We start from the raw sequence: 19,533 nt of genomic DNA, 5'->3' as shown, positions 1-19,533 counted from the left end.
TGAGTTTTTTTGTACAATTGTTTATACAGATCCAACAAAGGTAAAACGGCGTCAGGGAAGGTCTAGGAAAACAACACCTTACGACAGTGGCACTTACGATGCGTAACTTTACAACTGGGCAACAGCCATGGGCTAAACCTCAAGTGTGAGAACTCAGCTCACTTCAAAGGAGAGAAGAAAAGAAAAGGCTGTGGTGGGTCATTTATTCTATTTCTTGACTCACTGTATAAATTAGATCTATGTAGAATATAAGAGCTCATGCTGGAGCAAACCCCTCCTGAGTGCAAAGGCTGAAGTCTGAATTTCAAAATTTTGAGGGGGAAAAAAAAAGGTGAATTCTATACAGAGGAAATTTAGCAAAGTGTCTCTCTCACTTTGACTATAATTTACATATATCCACATCATGCTTATGCAATTTCTTGACATACAAAGTAGGCTCTCAACTTCCAGTTAGACATGCTTTTAACTAGAGGTCTTAGCCTGCTTTGCCGGATCTGGGCACGTGTATATGTGTTTGTATGAAGTACAGGGAAAAGTTCTCTCCTACCTTAAGGAAACCAGGAAAGTTGGCAATCTCAAAACAATAAAAACACTGGTATGCATTCAAACCTTGCATAAATAACTTTTAAACAATTTGTACAAAAATAGTTCTGCATAATGTAAGATGTAACAAAACCAAACAAACATGTTGAGACGGCAGATGTGGTGTGTGGTCCACTTTATGTTGACACCAAAACTCCCCAAAGTTGCCAGGAGTAAGGTGTCCGAAACTAAAACACCACCACCCCCCACAAAATTTCCTAAGCTCATGCTTCAGTAAGAGAATGTCGCCCAAGTCCATCCTCCTCTCCAACAGGAATGTCTTCTCGGTAAAGGCCTCCTGAGCAATGGTCCAGAAAGCAGTGCGGTTTTGATTCAGAAAGACCAGAGGAAAGCACCAGGCTCGCTCATCCCCCAAACGGTGGCGGACTGGCTTCTCCCTCGGCGAGACTTGCAAAAGGGAATTGTCTGGGGTTTGTTGTTCCAAGTTCCAAATTGAAAATATTTAAAGGCCCTAATTTTTGTAAAGTCTTTCCCCTTCCCCTGGCGTCTCCCCTCCCCTCCCCTACCCCATATTTACATACTTGTCCTTGGACTAACTCAGTTTTTGCAGGAGTTTTTCTTCCACTTGCCCGAACTGGACACTAACAGACATTTCGGCTATGAACTGCTCGCAGCCTTCCTTGGTAACTTGCTTGCAGTACCTCAGGTCAATGTGACAGATATTCCCACAGCGTTTGAAGAAGGACAGGCACTGGTCAGTCACCTTATTGCAGTCTGGAGGGAAGAGGACACAGGTGAGATGGAGGAGGCGTGGAATTGAGGACACCCCCCTCCCCCAAGCAGCTCTCCTGTTCAGTCTCCTCAGATGGGGCCTGGTTTCCTCTGCCACTTACAAACGTTCATACATGCCTGAAAAACACCACAAGTTCCGAGTGAAATTGCTCAGGCTCTTGTCCCATTTAAGAGTCTTACATGTATACATTCTCACATCAACAGGTCCTGTCCATGTTGTTTTACAGATAAGAGCACATGACACACGAAAACAGCTTGATTTTCATGCCTTTACTCCTGCTGAGGAACACCTCTCTCTGCACACTCTTGTGTGCTTACCTGCTCATTCCCAGGGAAGAGATGCTTCGGAGTGAGGACACTGTAAGGCCATCCCAGGACCCTCCTGCTCCCCTGGACACTGGCGCTTTACTGCAAGGCCCACATGCTTGGTCCCCTCCATGGAATGTCTACCTCAAACCCATGCAGGAAACCAATGCACTAGAAGTGGCTGGAGAGATTCCATCCACAGAGAGCAAAATCGGAACTCCGAACCCTCAACCGAGTATTTCTATCAATGTGGACTTAGGGTCTGTCATACTCTTTTCTTAGAACTGAACCCTCAGTCAATGAGCTGCAGTGCCAGCTCTCATCCAGCTGAGGCCAAGTCCCTACCCTGAGCCCGGAGATGCCTTCATCTCAGTGGTATTACTGACCTTGGCTTGTCATTGCTAGTATGCATACTTTCATTTGCTCTTGAGTTGAGTGTTAACAGTAAGGACAGACTGCAGTAACGCACATGAGGCCAGTGCCAGCTCCATATGTCACAGTGCCTCCAGCTTAGGAGGTGGTACAAAGAAGTCACGTCACAGCACCCCACAAGTCATCAAAGAGCACTCTCCTCAGGTCTGCACAACATCCTTGCACAAATGCTCAGTCCTGGATACACATTTCAGACAATGTCAACAAAATCCAATCCTGAACAATGAACTCATGAACTTAGAACAAGTGGTGATGGAAAGCTGAGTGCCTCCCATGCTAGCCAGGCAGATGGCAAAGTGACAAGGATGCTGCCAAAGAGGTGACTTGGAAGAGTAACACCTCAGATTTTCCAGGGGTATCCCCTTACCTCATAATCTCTCAAATATTTGCCCACATAATCTTACTGTAAAAGTCAAGTGAGAAGGATGGTGTATAAACCCTGTAAGGGGAAGAGGTACAAAGCTGGAAGACTCCCCAGAAGAGGGGAGTTCGTCTCTGGGCAAGAGAAAGGCTCTAGACTAGGCAGCACCACTGTGGAAGGCAGGAGGGCCCACTGAAAAATGGGGGTTACAGGGAAATTTACCTGCTGACTGTTGAGACCCCAGACTCCTTTCCTGCCAAACCCTGGACTGAACCCTTCAGTTGGGAGGTCAAGAAAAGTGTCCCTGGGCAACTTTGATCAGCTTAAGAGGAAAGATGGATAGATGTCAAGTCTGGATTTCCCCAAAGAAACAACCCGTGCTGACTGCCCAATGACATCTACAGTCAATCAGCTCCCACCCTGTCCCAAGAGCAGCCCGTCAGCTGAAGAGAAAACCACATGCTGAAGACAGAACTGAGAGGAGCCCCAGGCAGGCCCACTGACTGCTTCTGAAGGAACGCATGGTCTATGTGGAGAAGAAAATACAACCGCCAGTATCCTCAGGACTGACATCTGGATCCAAAAAACAAGAACAGGCCACTCCCCAAAAGTCCTGAGAACTGTAGCTGTCAAGTTAAAAATACAGGCTAAACCATGTGAGAACTGCCAATATGTGACTTTTGACCTACATAATAAAGCAGTTTCATGTGTCTGAAATGAAAAATTCTCTACAGCCGATCCTTGAACAACACGTGTTTGAACTGTGCAGGTCAACATATCTGCCCATGTGTTTCAATAGTGGTTGAACCTGAGGTTATGGAGGACGTGTGAATACCAAGGGCCAACCATCAGTTACATTTGGATTTTCTACTGCAGAGGGCTCCACCCCTAGCACCTAAGTTGTTCAAGGGTGAACTGACTATGAACTGTGAGAAGGGGAAAACCAGAGAACAGAGTAAAAAGACAAGAGGTGGGGAAAAAGTAAAGGTATCAAAAGACTATTAAAGAAAGAAAACAGAAGGGAAGGAAACTAACTCAAGGAAATTTTCCAGAACCACAGAACATATTTTCCAAGTTGAGAGATTGATTATACCTTATAACATGAAGGTATAATGAAACCATTTTAGACACAGAAGGTCTGGATTATGTCCTCCAGCAAATGAACAGATAAACCAAGAAAGAAGATACAGGACCAAGGAAAGAGGGGCCCCTACACAAGACAGAGACGAAGGAAATCCTAGGAAGCAGACATGCAGATGGCAGAGGCAGTCGAGTTCAAGTGGGGGGCAGGAGGAAAGAAAGCTAGGAGGGTGGTTTCTTACAAGACTGGTTAAGGGCCTGATAAGTTCATGAGGGTAAAGAATAGTACTCGAGTCTGTTGTAGAGTCTGTTCAGAGACTGAGCAAACAAAAAGGCAATTATTAACTCTAGGGAAAACAAAAAAATTGTGCAAGGAAAGAAACATACTCATAATACACACTTTGGCTCAACACTGGACAACACATGCATGGCCATAATGCGGTAAATAACAGTGACTTAACCACACAAACTGGGAAGATTTTGGGGTGGGGGAGGCGGCAGTGGAGAGAATTTCAGAACAGTAATCCTTATGCTCTACAAGGCAAGTTAACAAAAAGAGCATCTGAGTAAAAAATAAACAAGAAATAGCAATGTAGGCTGTTTGGAAAAGTGGAGGTAAACAAACAGCAAGAGCTCAAAATTTGAAGGTGGTTCCTCCAGGTGAGAAGCAGGGGAGGCAAGGCACCAAAGTAGCTTCACTTTTGCTACCAGACCTGATCTGACCACACTGAAGGACCTAGCAATGTGTCAAGCGCTTTCCTTTCTGTGGCAGAGGCTTATTTTACCATTAACTAGTTACATTTACAGGAAGAGAAAACGTGTTCAAAAGAACCGAGTATAGAAAAGACTGGGTATGGAGACGGGCCTTCATGCGTGTCACAGCTCTGAACACAACAGAGAGGCACGCATGCAGGCTCTCAGACGAAAAGAGGCGACTGGACTGTGGCGGAAAACAAAATGCAAAAGATGACTCACACACACGTATCATGGACATCCTCTTCGCTGCAGGGGAGGGGGATTTAAACCGGTATCCCTGCTATATACCCTAGTGACCCAGTCAGAACAGGGGAACGAGTTCATTACTACCAAGCACTTAGAACAAGCTGCCTCCCAGGACCTTCTCCACGAGGCAGCCCAGCATCACTTCAAGACCAACAGCTGACTCACCTCAGTGTGGCTCTCTGTTCACTGCCTCCTTGGGAGGCCACCACCCCACTGCCACCCGCCACCAAAACTCCCTGAGGAGGCGGAAGGGGCCTCCCAGGCACCAAGGTACAGCTTTAGCTCAAGTGAGCCAAACCTCCCCGCTCCCAGTCGGATGGGGCATTAGCAACAGGGAGTTTCTCAGGAATGAACATGGGCTGAAGAGACAAACAGCAAAAGAGCATGTGAATGCTGACCAAGCCAAACAGCAGATTACACTGTGTCAAAATAGAATTTACATGAGGTGAGAGTATCATTTATTACTTGCTAATTTCTGGAGGGAAAAAAAAGTTTGTTTTTTTTTTTGGTCTCATCCAAATCTCCCACACCTAACCTGACCATCCTGAGCCATCAGACCAGTACAGGATTATTGGCTGGGCTGAGAATGGGTGGCGTCACCTTGGTCCACCTCCCTGTTGGTCATGCCCCAAGCTCTTAGGAACTAACTCCAGCCCCATCAGTAAGTGAAGTGAGGACTCACTCCACTGTGGGGTTTTCTCGTCAACAACGGGCCCCTTGAGAGCAGAGTCAGGAGGGGGACACGTGAGCAACAACAATGGCAGCCATCAAGCCGGGCACTCCATCCGCCTGGCCTGGCTGCACTGCCAGGCGCCCTCCCACACCGGCTGCTGCCCGGCACCAGCTCATCCACTGAGCCCGAGGGAAGCTTTTCTAGCCCTTATTTTGGGTCAAGAGCCACTTCTATGTGCTCATGTGCACTCACTGCTACTGGCACTATTTTTTTGTAGCAATTATTTAAAATCTAGTAATGCTTAATTGTTTCATGTGTTTCCCTGCTAGACTAGGCCGTGTGTCTGTCTTGTTCCATGATGCATCACAGCACCTAGGACGTGACCCTATAACAAGAGGCAAGCTAGTATTTCCCTACAAATGTGAAATGCCCCCCCACCCGAACCATAGGGTCCTGGACAGAGCCCCGAGGGTGCCCCTGACTGACCTGACAGGTTGATTTCGGTTAAGGAGTCCCGGGTGGTGGTGCCCACAGCAGTGAGCAGGTTGATGGACTGGTCAGTGACGTGGTTACAGTAACTGAGGTGGAGCTTGGAGAGCAGGGGCATGTGGCGGATGATAAGCCGCAGGGAGGCGTCCGTGATGTCCAGGCCGGCCAGACGCAGCTCCACAATGTTCCGGAGCTTACTCCGATTGTCCATCTGACCTGAGAGGGCAGGGTAGAAGAGGCAACGTGTCACCCAGACATGACACTCTACAAGGCCCACCCGCCATACGGGACACCTGGGTTTCATTCAGCCAGTGAGTATCTCCCCTAAAAGATCAGGACTGGTTCCAACATTTAAAGACTGGCATATTCCACATCAAGTTTTACATTTGCAAATCCTTTAAAAGTCAGAAGATCTACAAACACAGCCTGCATTCCACCTTCAGTGCTTGGCCAATTAAAGCAGAGATAGCACAGCATCTCTGGGTCAGCAGTTTCCTCTTTGAAGGTGTGGGTGTGGAGCAGTGAGCCCTGCAACCTGATCTAGAGGGCTCAATCCCTGAGGCCCTGCCCAACCACAAAGACCCCGATGCTTCCGAGGCTCAGAGCTCAGAAGAACAAGTGAGCAGCAAAGCAGTCAGACCCACGCAGAGCTCCCAAAGTGGCATGATGGGAGCCGCCGCCCTCTCACAGCTCCCTTCTGCACCCAAAGCTGACTGAGAACAGAAGGGCCGAGGCCAGAAAAGGCTTGAGGACACAAGTACCAGATGTGTCTGTGGTGAAAACCAGATCCATCAGCACAGCTTGATCACACCACCTTTACCTGAGCCGCGTGGGCCTGGCCCCTCACCTGGCCTGTTGTCTGTAGGCGGGGACAGGAGGTCCCGCATCTGGGCGTCCTTCAGCCCTTCTACCCACTGGACATCCAGGGTCCGGAGCAGTGGACAGCTGGAGCTACAGAGGGCAGAGACTGCGATCCACGAGCAGCCGGACAGCACCAAGTCTCGGAGCCCTGGGGGGACAGAGAGGGGGCCACAGGTCAGGTGACACGCCCCCAGCCCCCAATACTGCACTCTGGGGGGTCCCTGGTCCAGTGCTCACCAGGCAACCGGTTGATGAGCCAGCTCAGCTGTTTCTTGGAGATATTGGTCCAGCTGAGGTCTAGGGAGACAGGCTGTCGCCGGATGATGCCGCTTAGCATCAGGGGCGTGATGGACTTGCAGTGGTTCAAATCGATGCGGGTCCATAACCGCTTATCGCAGCACCTGGGGGCCAGGCCCAGCAGAAGGGGCAACATCAGAGTTGGGAGCTCACTGGGGGAGCCTCCTGCATGGCTGTGGTCAGTCCCCCACCTACCGAGCCCAAGGAGAGGCTCCTTAACTTTGCCCTCTGGACTCTTCTGTTTAGTTTCTGTCTTCAGGCTGCTCTGGGGTCACAGCCCTTCCCCCCACCCCCTATGGAAAGTACCAACACCTCTAATGTATTTACTGGGGGCTTTATGACACCTTCCACAGATCAAATCTCAAAACAACCCTGAAGCATGCCTGTTCACAGATGAAAGTACATTAACTTGACCAAGGTCAGAAAGCTGGGGACTCTCAAAGCAGGAATACCAGGAACTGGCAAGGTGCCCTTAACCTGGGCTCCTATTTTTTTTTTTTTTTTTTTTTGGGTGCCCTACTGCTTGGTATATGGGATCTTAACTTCCTGGCCAGGGATTCCTATGCTCCCAGCAGTGGAAACACGGATTCCCAACCACAAGACTGCCAGGCAAGTCTCACCTGAGCTAACTCCTAAAGAACAAGAATACCACTTGGTTCTTAGTTCACCTCCCAAGGGGTTAAGCTAGGAAAGCAAATAGGGTTCACCTCTTTCAACAAGACCACACTGACGGGACTCTGGAACTCTCTGAGGATACTGAAGCTGGACTGACTTAGAAGGCGAGAGCATGATAAGTGACTCCCCGTGGGGATGCCCCAGCCCACCCGGGTCTAGCAGCAGCCTGGCCCCCTGATGCCTCCCTGTCTGAGCTCAGCCCCTCACCAGCGGTTCCAGGTCTTGCAGACCCGCATGCAGACACACAAGTCTTGGTGGCTGAGGTAGCTGAAGACGGCCATCCACACCTCCCTGTGCATGACATGGGCTGCCCCGTCATCCAAGGGCAGCGAGTCGGGCGGGGGGCTGATGGGGGGCGGCCGGATCACATGTCGCTCCATCTGGATGCACTTGGGCGGGGACACGGAGGGAGGGGGCCGGGAGATGACTCGGGGCGGGCTGCGCAGGCCGGGCCCCAGCTGGTGCCGCAGCTCCCGGGGGGTGCCGTTGAGCCCCTTGCTGAAGCGGTGGGGGCGCTCGCAGAGGCCCAGGGGCCGCTTGGGCTCCTCGTTCTCGCTCTCAGGCTCCGACTTGATGGGCTGGTGATTCTCCTGGGCCAGGCTGCTCTCCGTCTTCTGGATCTCCTGGTTCAGCTCCTTGCTCAGCTCCTTGCTCAGCTCCTTGTTGGGGAGCCGCCGCTTCCGGCGCATCTTCACCTTCTTCTTCTCCTCGGGCCCCTCCGCGCCCTCTGTGCTTGGCCCGGCAGTAGGGGAGCTGGAGCGCGAGTGGTCGCTCTCCCTGGTCTTGGGGGGCGCCTCGGGTAGGTCGTCCTCTGGTTCCTGCTTGAACCGCCGGAGAGGCTTGTTGGCTAGAGTTATCCGGTCCTCGGCGTTCTTCCAGGACCGTCGCTGAGGAAGGGGAGCACCGGAGTAAGTTCCCAGGCCCGGGGCTGCGCCCACCCAGGGCCTCCTACCCTCCAGCCTAAGACTACTGCCCCAAGAGAGGTTCTGGGACAGGGGCAGGGGGTGGGTGGGAGATGGTACCTTTTTCCTGAAAAGCTTATCTTCTTTGCCAGGTTTTAGCTGTCATGGGAAAGAAAAGATGCAAAGCTTGCTCCCAGGGGTCGCGGGATTTGGTCCCCTCCACACCCAGCCCCACCAAGAATCCACAGTCTCTACAGAGCAGAGGCTGGGGGGTCACCTTCCCAACAAACCCCCGTCTCCTCCACTCTGGGTGGGCCCTGCCTGCTGGCTTTAAGGAAAATCTGGAAGTGGCGGGGGCTGATGGAACTATCCCCACCCACTTGACCTCCCACCCCTGGACAGACCCAGGGATCCGCAGTCGCCCATTCAGGTCGGACTTGGCTCTGGGAGCCAGGCCTGGAGGCAGGGTCTGCTGGATTTCCCTGCCGAGCCTTAATGGCTAAAGCTGGGAGAAGACAACCGGGCGCCACCTCGTGGCTGATGCTGGAAGGGCCGGTGGGTGGAGCAGGGCCGCCAGGATCCTCCGAGGTTCCCCAGATCCACAGGGCTTCCCTGCGGCAGCTTCAGCTTCCCAGGCCCCACGCCGGAACCATGAGCCGGCGACCCGGGGCTGGGGCCTGGGAAGTTACGGTGAAACGGTGTCTGGGAGCGTCTGCGGCAGTGGGTTCGAGGACCAGTGGGGCGGGGGCGGGGTGGGAGTGGGGCGTGGGGGGCGCGGGTGCCAGGGACTCGGGGTCCCGGGGGGCCTGGGGCGGGGCGGCGGGGCGACGTGGGAGCACCTGCTGCTGGAAGTAAGTGAGACTGGATCTCCACCAGGGGCTGAGGCTGCTGCCTAGAGGGGGCCTCGGCGAGAGGTGAGAGGAGGAACCGGGGGACGTTTGAAGCGTCGAGGCCTAAAGGGGTGGGAAGAGGAGTGACTCGCTGGTTTTCCCCTCCTTTTCTCTTGGGCTGGGCTCTCAGGACTTATGTGACTTGCTGGGGCGGCCCGCTGCCCGTCCCCACCCCCGCCCGGGCGCCCCTGCATCCGGGACCAGCCAGGCCACCCCTCGCTGCCCGCCCCCTGCCCCCTGCCCCTAAGCGTACTCGCTTGCGTCCACTCAGCTCCTGGGGCTTCTCGTATTTCCGCTTCCGCCTCAGGTGCACGTCGTCCGACTTTCGGCGCAGGATGCCGTCGGGGGGCACCTTCTTGGGGTGCTCGTCGGACCTGCGCCGGGGCGCCTCCTCACACTCACTCCTCCGCTTGGCAGGCTCCTGCCCTTCCTTGTTGTCCCGGTTCATCTTCTGCTCCTTGAGCAGGGAGCCAGGCAGGTTGGAGGCGTACTTAAAGCCAGGGCCACGCTTTTGCTTGTAGGCCAAAAACAGAGAAGGAACACACCAACTGTATATCTTTGGACTTGCCCCTGCCCCAGAGTCCGCAGTAGCCCCTCCCAGCCGACGTCGCCGTGGCGGGGACAAGCTGGGTCTGGCAAGGCCAAGGTCTACCCCTCCCGGGCTGACCCCTGGGACTTGGAGCCCGGCACTCACTTTCCCGGTCTTGCCGGCGTGGTTACACTTGGGACACTCCCAGCAGTTTGGAAGCTCATCGTTGACCACGCCCTCTGACTCCTTAATCTGGGAGGGACACACACCAGTCAGCAAGCAAAGAGGTGGGGAACAAGGCCAGCTCTGCCCCAGGCATTGACACCCCCCTCCCAAATGCTATTTCCATACCACCTTTGACCAAGAAAAAACAAGAGTAGTAAAGACGGTGGCTCTGGATTCAGGTCAGGATTCAAATCCTGATTGTGCCTCTTCTAGCTCCATGATCCTGGGCAAATCGCTTCATTTCCGTGGACAAGTACCCTCAGCCATAAATGGAATGTGCCTGTTTCCTTGGAGTTATGTAAGAATTTAATGAGGTAACCTAGTGAAAGCAATTAGCTCAGGGCCTGGCACCCAGCAAGGACCCACAAACTGTTCACTCATCTCATTGCACCATACTGGGTGCTTGGTATCAGCCAGTCAAATGTGCTCTCCCGGTTCTCCTGGAGATTCAGATCCAAGAGAGAGAGAAGTGACCAGGGGCTGGGGGCAAGTCGAGGCACCCTTTTCAGAGTGGGAGGTGGGTATGTTGGGGAAAAGGGGATAAGTGTCAAAATAAACCTCCGCTAACGTCACTGAGGGAAAGGTGACAGAGTCGAAGCACCCTTTGAGGCGGGCCCACTGGTGGACCCACCCTCATCTCTCTAAACAGAGATACACCTGGGCTGGCGGGAGGTGCCAGGTATGACGACATTCACTTGCGACAGAAGTGTGAGGTATGTGCCAGCCCAGAGCAGTTGATTCCTTTCAAAGGTGGAACCGGCTGCCTAAGAAGGGCAGGCCCAGCATGACAGTCCCCAGGTTGAAGGCAGGCCTGTCCTGGGCACACTGAGGGAACAGGTTCCTGGCACAAAGGACAGGAATGCAACCACCTGTTGTTACACGACCCGCGCTCTCCTGGCCCAGGCCTTACTTTCCCAGAAGACCCAAAGGCAACCCAACTACCCAGTCTCTCTGGCCCAGGTCCAAGACTCCGGGAACTCTGTGGGTCTGAGGTCCTGGCAGGTGGAGTGTGTGCATGTGCATGCATGCGTGTGTGCAGACATGGGTGTGTGCAAGGTCTGAGCTAGTCCAGGCCCTTCTGCTCTCAGCTCATCCTCGGATGCACAGAATCCCCCAGACTCCCAGGTTTTCCAGGGAAGGAACTTACTCCCCTCCACCCCAACCACCCCCAGTGGAGCAGTGTCAGCACCACAGAGAGAGCCAGGGTCAGGTGTTGAGCAGTGCAGCCCGATGCCCCCAAGCCTGCTCACCTTAAGGCATCCAGGGTGGATGATTTCATTGCAGATGGAGCATTCCATGAGCATGAGGTTAAATTTGCCTTCTTCCTCTTCCACTGTGTCCTCTTTTCCTGCCTCGCCACACACCAGGCACACAGCGGTGTGAGGCAGCACTGGCTGAAGGGTGGGGAGAACACAAGGGAAGTCAGCATGGCCAGGACCCCCTGGGGAACAGATCAAAGGCAATGAGCTCCCCTCGGGCCTTCCAGGAGCCCTGGGAGAACCAGCGCAGGGCTGCCCACCGTTCATTCATTCATTCAAATCCTTATCCATGTACTACCTCCACACGCCAGGTACTGTTCCAGCACTGAACCAGGCAGATAGAAGTCTCTGCCATTCTGAGCTTACATTTTAGTACAGAGAAGCAGACAAAATGAAGAAGAGTCTGTTAGATGGTGACAAAGGAAATGGAGAATAAAGCAAGGAGGGCCAGGCCAGGGGAGAGATGAGGGAAAGGAGGGCTGACCTGAAACACAGGTCAGGGACCGCCTCACACTTGAGACAAGACCTGCAGTGGGAGGTGGGGCACAAACCAAGCCTGGATGTGTTGGGGCTGAGGCTGTATCTCTCCAGCAGCCATCAAAGCACGGACTGAGGATTCTGGGTCCTCAGGACTTTAAAGGGAGGTCAAACTATCTTCAGAATACCACCAAGACGCCATCTGCTTTTTTCACTGTGCGGGTGAAACCACTGGTGTCAGGCTCCAATATGCCCGGGCAGTCACTGGACCATTCCTGGTTATACGTTCCTTAAAGAAATGGCCAGTTTCATTTAAGGACATCGTAATTTCATTAAAAGTCTGACCTCTGAGGTCACATCCTTTTCAGATTCTGCATGACAAAATAGGAAACAGCCATTAACTATTTTAGCTGAACACCAAAGAATGACGGTTATCTAAAGGAAAAGCACTTGTGACCAAGCTGTGAGCTGAACTCGCCACTTTCTCCACAGAACATCAGTTTTTTTGGAAAGAAGACTGATTTAAAAAAAAGGGGGGTGGTAATGGCACATTTTTTCAAGGATGAAAATAAGTGAGCCTGTCACAGAAAAATAAATGAAGACATTTGTTGCAGATGATGAAATACAAATTTTCAAACAAAAATCAGAATTTTGGAAAACTTACATTAACCATCATAAAATAGACAACTTCCCAATACTTAAAGACATTCCTGAGGACACTAGTGGTGGTGTTAACAAATGTGTTCATTTATTATTTTTCTAACATTGTATAACACTATTTGCCCCTACTTGGAAAATCTGTAAAAACTAAGGTGAGCCAGTATTTTCCAAATGTCCAGTGTCTGATGTTACAATATTATGCAGGAATACATGAGGGGCAAGAAAGACTAATGAATTTTAATGTAACAGTATGAAAAGTGTGTTGATACAGTTTCAGATTCCACACTGCAACTAACCCCTGAGCACTCACCACCTGTCCCGTTCTGGTGGTGGATCAGAATATTCACAATTCCCTGAAAACACTACAGTAAAAGACTACTCCCTTTTCCAACTACGTATCTACGAGCCCAAATTTTCCTCAGAGTTCTTCTAAAGCATTACCGCAAGAGAATAAATACAGGAGCATATGCGAAAACCCAGGTCTTTTCTAATGAACCAGGCATAAAATAGATTTACAAAAACATAACAATGCTATTTTTCCTACTCATCCCTTTTGCTTTGGAAGATGTTATTTCTCATAAAAATGTTGTTTATGCTAACATACAGTGTGGGTTTCTTGTCATTTTTAAATTTAGAATTCAAAACATTAAAAAAATTTTATTACAGTAATGTTACTAAATAAATAGCCCACATAAACAAAAGCTCTTTGGGGGTTCTCATAATTTTTAAGAGGGTATCCAGAGACCACAAAGTTTGACAGCCGATGTAGTCCTAGACTGTAAACCCCTGTGGGCAGGCTCTCACTCTCTCCTCCTTATACACGCCCGCCTCCCAGTACTCAGAATCCAGAGGAAACACGATCAGTTTTTAGTAAACTGAGTTAGAACAGCTTCAAATAAGCTAGGATATACACTCCACTGATAACTAGTAAAAGTCTATAACATGACACGTTTCCGTTCAAGTGAATGGAACACTGAAGACAAAGGAGTGCTCCTTGGTTCAGGTCAGGAGGGGCAGACTCAGAGGCCAAGCGAATGCAGAGACACGGGAGCGGAAGCCCCGGCCCAGGCTTGAGGGAGAGGGTGCTGGCGGCGGGAAAGGGTCAAGTCAGTGGGGAACGTGTCCTTGGGAGAGGGTGCAAGGGAAAGCTGCCAACAGGAAGAGGCAGAACCACACTTCAGGGAAACAGGCCTGGAGAAGCAGGAGGGGGCGGACGGTCTGCCTGGGTCACAGGCGGATAAAACATGGCAAGAATGCCCCAACAGGTGGGGAAGGCCAGAGGAAGAGGAGGGCAGAGGGCTGGGCTGAGGCTGCATTGCCATCAGCCCCAGAAACGTCAGACTGGAGACACACAGAGGCGAGATTTCCTACAACCAGGCACCAGAGCAGACAGCAGGGCTACAAAGAAGAGGTGACGGCAGGGACAGGTTCCTATGACTGGGCCTGGTTCCCTGGAGGGAAGGCAGGGGTGAAAGAGAAAGCACAGCCAAAGAGGAAGAGACTGTCCCGGGACACCGCTGATGGGCCAGGTTTTAGGTGACACCGTTCTCTAAACCCAGAGTCCCTACGGACAACCTCTCTTAAATCGTGCAGAATGCAGCAGGTCATGGACCCTCACTCCAGAAAAATGCACACACACTCATGCACACAGATAACAATCTGTATTTAATTTCAGGGGAGCGTTCAAATTCCCTGAAATCCATTCCAATGGTCTGGGTACAGGTCATAAAAACACAAGCCATGAAACTTTAAAACTCCTGCACAGAAAAGAAAAGGACAGTCAACAGAGGGAAAAGGTAACCTACAGAATGGGAGAAAATATTTACAAACCATGTATCTGATCAGGGGTTAATATCCAGACTATGTGAAGAACTCCTACAACTCAAGGACAGAAATACAATCCACTGTGGCGGATTCATTTCGATATATGGCAGAACCAATACAATATTGTAAAGTTTAAATAAAAAAAAAAAGAAATACAATCCAATTTTAAAATAGGCAATGGACTTCAACAGATATTTTACAAAGAAGGTCTACAAATGACCACCAATCACATGACAGCATGCTTGACATCAGGAATCACCAGATAAATGTGAATCAAAACCACAATGAAGTAGCACCTCACACCCACTAGGAATGCCCACTATCATAAAAAAGGAGACAGCAAGTGTTGTGGAAAATAAGAAGGAAATGGAGAAACTGGAACCCTTGTGCACTACTGGTGGGCAGGTGAAACGGAGTAACTGCTGTGGGAAACAGTATGGAGATTCCTCACACACTTAAAAACAGAACTGACGATCCAACAATGGTACTTCTGAGTATATATCCAAAGGAATTCAAAGCAGGATCTCAAAGGGATAGTGACATGCTCATGTTCACTGCAGCATTATTCACAATAGCCAAGAGGTGGGGGCAACTTAAATGCCCATCAACACATGAACAGAAAGAGAAAATGCAGCATATCCATACAGTGGAATATCAGTCATCCTTTACAAAGAAGAATACCCTGGCAAGGATGAGCCTCAAGAACATTAATGCTAAGTGAAACAGACAGACCCTGCCTTATTCAACTTCTAAGAGATCTAAGAAGTAGTCACAATTAGAAACAGAAAGTAGAAAGGTGGTTGCCAGGGGCTGGGGTGGGGGGTGGAGGGAGGTGCTGTTCAATGGATATAGAGTTTCCATTTGACAAGATAAAAAAGTTGCACAGATCAGTTTGCATTAAAAAAAAAAAAAGCACATTGGTAATATCACTGACATGTACATTTAAAAATGGTCACAGAAGTTCTTGACCACAATTAAAAACAGAGACAGAAAATACAAGCAGTACATGTAGGAGGGAGAAGAGGAAGGTGCCCCAGGCTTGAAGAAGCAGGGACACAGGAGGAAGGCTCCCTCGATGCCAGGCTGGGCCTGCAATGGGCTCACCTGGGCCGGAGGCCTTGATCCTCCCGCTGAGCCTGCTGTCCCCGGGGAGCAGGGAGATCGCCACTCCCTCCCTGGGGCTGGAGGCACAGTGCCCTAAGGAAGGCAGAGTGCGTCAGTGTGTGCAGGGCAGATGCAGGGCAGAGCTGAGACTCCGCCGAATGGCCAGAGTCAGTGCCCACCGCCCTGTCCAGGGGCAAAGCAGGAGGCCAGGTCTGGAGGGGCTGGACAGGCTCTCCAGCAGCCCACTCCTGGACCCCATAAATCAGTCCTCTTTCTCTGGGACGGCCCCCTCAGGAGGGGCACTGACCTTCCACCCAGACCTCTGACTTTGAAGGCAGGACAGGAAGGAAGGGAGGGCCCACAACCATCATGAACTGGACCATAAATGTTGGCAACGGGGTCAAAGACAGGACAGGCTGCCCCGACATCTTTAATGGCTGAGACTTCAAAGTACTGGGTCATCGAGGGAAGGAAGGATTATAAGACCATCGGACTATGAAAAAAAAGGAGCCGCAGCGCATTGTAGAACCGTCCCGGAGCCCTGCAGCCAGCAATCTGGAAACAGCACTAGGGCCCCCCTCTCTTTCCAGGAGGGAGCACCCCTCCGGGATTTCTGCTGTGGCCACACTATCTTTCAGCGGAGGGACTGCAGAGACCAGCCCCACGCGGAGGAGGTGGGGCCTGGATTCCACGGTGCCAGTCCGGAGGAAGGAAGGGCTGCCCTTCGGCGAGGTGGGGTCGGGGGAGAAGCGCGGCCCGGGGCGCACTCACCGCGATGCACTGCCTCATGATGCAGCTCTGCTTCATCCGCCCGGGGCCCCCGAACTTCTTCATGTCCTTGCAGAAGTGGCACTCGCCGCACTCCGTCCGCAGGCAGGCCTCGCACTTGCGGCATCGCGTCCGGCGCCGGCGAGCTCCCGCCGTGGTCCGGTTGGCGGCCAACTTCACCGCGGAGGCCGGGCCCAGCTTCCCCTTGGGCCGACCTACCGCCCGGTTCTGCGGGAGAAGACACGGGCGACTTGGTAAGACGGCGGTTTAGGCGGTAAAGTGTGCCCCACCCCGCAAAGACATACTGAAGTCCCGACCCCACGACCTCAGAATGTGATCTTATTCGGAAATAGGGTCTTTACAGAGGAAATCACTAAAATAAGGGCCTGAAGGGGGACGTTGCTCCAGTGGGACTGGTGTCCTTGTGAAAGGGGGAACGTGGACGCAGCAGAGAGATCTTATGTGAAGACGCGGAGAGACGGCGGAGAGATGACTGGAGGGCTCCTGACTCCAAGCCGAGAAATGCCAAAAAAGCCAGCGGACGCCAGCAGCTGGAGGAGGAGAGGAAGGGTCCTCGCCTAGAACCTTCAGAGAAAGTAGGGCCCTTGCGACACCTTGACTTCCAACTTCCAGGCTCCAGAGGGGATCCGTTGTTTGGGGCTTCATTATGGCAGGCGCAGAAAACTGCACGGGACATCCCTGCTTCTGAGGGCAGCTCAAGAGCCTCCCGTGGCCCCCACGCCTCAGGCCAGGCTCCTCAGGCCACCTGTGTCTCCGCGGGGAGCCCGTCCGCCAGGAGCACTGCCGCCTCCGCACACCGCCGGGCTAAGGCCAGCTCGGGCTGCAGGGCGCAGTTTACACACCGCCTTCTCCTGGCCGCCCTCCCTGACCGCCCGCTCCGGCCCACCACAGCATAACTGCCCGTTCTCCTGTGAGAGTCTTCTCGAGACAAGAGCTCGGGAGGCAGTTACGGAGGGTGCTTGTCGCCACTGTCCCTCAACAAGGCGGCTGACACCTGGCATGCGCTCAATAAACCAGACCCCGGGAGAAGGAGACCGGAACCCTAAGGAGCTGATTTCTGAGACCTTCTCCACATGGGCTCCAAATCCTATCAGAGAAACACAGGTGAACACAAAGTGCTGGTAAATGCTGAGCAGGGCACGAGCCAGCCACATGTCCTGCTCTGAGACCCTTACGACCTGGCCACCAGCTCCAGAGCCTCTTGCAAACCAGGATCAGAAGCCAGCTGCTGGGACACTGTCCACCCGGGATCAGATCTGGGAAAGACCAGGATGGCATGGAGAGTCTGTCCCGCCTGGGGCAGCTTTCTATTTTCTGGAAAATGGTTCATCCCTTGGTCAGGGAGACGCACTCTCTTCCCAAAACTATCTAATTGGCATCAAATGCTTCAAGCCCTTCTTAGCCAGCTTCAGTCCATCCCGGCCTTTTCATCTTAGTTGCTTGCCAAACTTGGATCCTTTGGCAAAATCCTGCCCCGTGCCAGCTCCCAGGCTGAGAAGTGTGGTTACAATGTACCACAGTGCAGAGAAAGTCTTCCTTCAGGGGACCCCCCACCACAGTACACACTTACAGTCTCCTCCCCAAAAACTACAGGGGCTGCTGAGAAACTTACAGCCACATCAGCAAGGAAAACAGCCCACCTTTCTCTGAGAATCGCGCCTCACTCCCACCATCTTCTCTGAATCGTGATCCCTCTCATCCAGACCCAGATCCACGGGTCCCTGTGTCCTTACTGCCCCTGCCCTGACTCCGCCACTCCCGCCAGACCATGCCAGTGTCCCCAGGCAGGGTACGGGGCTGCCCCAACGCAAGTTACTCCTCCTGCAAGCTGTGGAGGGCCTCCTTACACACCACACACACCCCAGGGAAGTTGGGGGGGGGTGTGGCACGAGTCATGCACGTGGGCAGTTCCACAGCCCTGGCAGGCACCTTCAGAGGGGTATGTCAATCTATGCATCACCTGTCAATTCAGGTCAGGTCTTGCTGCCAGATGAGTAGTGAAAAAAAATCAGTTTTCAGAGTCTCTAGATTTGAGAACAGCAAGTAAGGGACTGTGGACCCGAACACTAAGCAGCAAGAAGCCATGACAGGGACGGTGACCACAGTGCAGGTGGGCACTTGCCGGGGGCCTGGCGTCCTGCTCATCACTTCACACAGGGCATCATCTAATTTCCCCGTAATAACCCTGTGGGAGATGAGGAAACTGCAGCTAGAGGGCAAGTGACCTGCCCAAGGTCAGGGAGCCAGCAGAGGATGTGCGTACCCTGCGAGTGTGAGTAAACACTATAAACCAGAGTGACACGCAGGCCGAGCAGGATGAGCACCCCCAGATCCATGGGAACGGGCCCACAGCTAGTGCCTCGATGCCCTTAGCAGAATGGAGGCTGACACGAGGTGCAGAGGAAGACATCAGTTTCTAGAGAAATGGAGACCGGGAAGGTTTTTTTTTCCCTCTCTTTACAGCCCAGAAGACTCTCCGGTAAAAAGCCCTAGTCCAGTCAGCAACTCACTCCTCAAATCCCTGAAACATGGGAGATTCAGAGCTACAAGTCAGGCACAGAGAGGAGAGCACACGCTCCAGCCCCACAGACAAAACCAAGGCCAAGGGCTTACACACTGACCCTGGAGCAGCAGAGTCTAAAGACTGGCTTCTTTGATGAAGGGAAAAAATCCCAGGTGTCCAAAACTGGCTTCTGCCTCCCACTCAGGAGCATCAGGTATAAACAGCCGCTGAGTACCCCTGGCCTCACTGGCCACTTGGAACTAAGAGAGTTGGGTCAATTCAACCAGTCATAAAGCTCATACCTGACTCTGAAATAAACCCACTTTCCTTTGCTTCCCAAAGTTCATTTTCATCTGAAGAAGCACTTTCCCAGGCTATGGGAAAACCAAATCTGTCTGGATCTTGATGGCAGCTGAGACATCCTGGAAAATGACAAGAGTCAACGGCAGACAACGCCTCAAAGGAAGAGGTTTAAGGGCGGCTGCTTCCAGAGACCTTGATTCAGGCCCTCTTTGCCAGGCCTCCAGAGAAGCTGCTGCAGCCTGCAGCTTCGTGGGCCAGCAGGAGTCAACTGAGCAACACCTGAAATTCAGGAGCCTTATAAAGACCGCTGAGAAAATCAACAGGTAAGATCAGAAGGTCTCTATTAGGGAAGGTGACCTAACTTCTTTTGGGTAACACCTAGACGTTCCCAAACTTCTTTTGGTCCCAAACTTTGGTGTCCGACCCTTTATGACCCTGTGGACTGTAGCCCACCAGGCTCTTCTGTCCATGGGATTTCCCAGGCAAGAATACTGGAGTGGGTTGCCATTCCCTTCTCCAGGGATCTTCTCTGGATCTTCCCAACTCAGGGATCAAAC

The 19,533-nt window shown here is 52.1% G+C and overlaps 1 protein-coding gene across 10 annotated transcripts in view; it reads right to left on the bottom strand.

Moving 5' to 3' along the window:
* KDM2B (lysine demethylase 2B) overlaps positions 1-19,533 on the bottom strand; it is a 118,710-nt gene continuing 99,177 nt past the window's right edge. For 6 of the 10 annotated variants that reach the window (XM_059876377.1, XM_059876375.1, XM_059876376.1 and 3 more), the window contains 12 exons: positions 16,153-16,377; positions 15,382-15,474; positions 11,308-11,451; positions 9,998-10,084; positions 9,557-9,817; positions 9,253-9,366; positions 8,534-8,572; positions 7,719-8,398; positions 6,777-6,940; positions 6,526-6,687; positions 5,676-5,894; positions 1-1,317 (listed from right to left, as the gene is read on the bottom strand). In XM_059876377.1, the coding sequence (XP_059732360.1) occupies positions 1,136-1,317; positions 5,676-5,894; positions 6,526-6,687; positions 6,777-6,940; positions 7,719-8,398; positions 8,534-8,572; positions 9,253-9,366; positions 9,557-9,817; positions 9,998-10,084; positions 11,308-11,451; positions 15,382-15,474; positions 16,153-16,377 (2,370 nt within the window). In that variant the 3' untranslated portion in view covers positions 1-1,135. The remainder of the gene's footprint in view (positions 1,318-5,675; positions 5,895-6,525; positions 6,688-6,776; positions 6,941-7,718; positions 8,399-8,533; positions 8,573-9,252; positions 9,367-9,556; positions 9,818-9,997; positions 10,085-11,307; positions 11,452-15,381; positions 15,475-16,152; positions 16,378-19,533) is intronic. The other 4 variants (XM_005217983.5, XM_005217985.2, XM_059876374.1 and 1 more) reach the window with 1 other exon arrangement.

The sequence above is a fragment of the Bos taurus genome, chromosome 17 (genome assembly GCF_002263795.3).
Source record: "Bos taurus isolate L1 Dominette 01449 registration number 42190680 breed Hereford chromosome 17, ARS-UCD2.0, whole genome shotgun sequence".
NCBI lineage: Eukaryota > Metazoa > Chordata > Mammalia > Artiodactyla > Bovidae > Bos > Bos taurus.
This window is presented reverse-complemented; position numbering and strand designations above follow the sequence as displayed.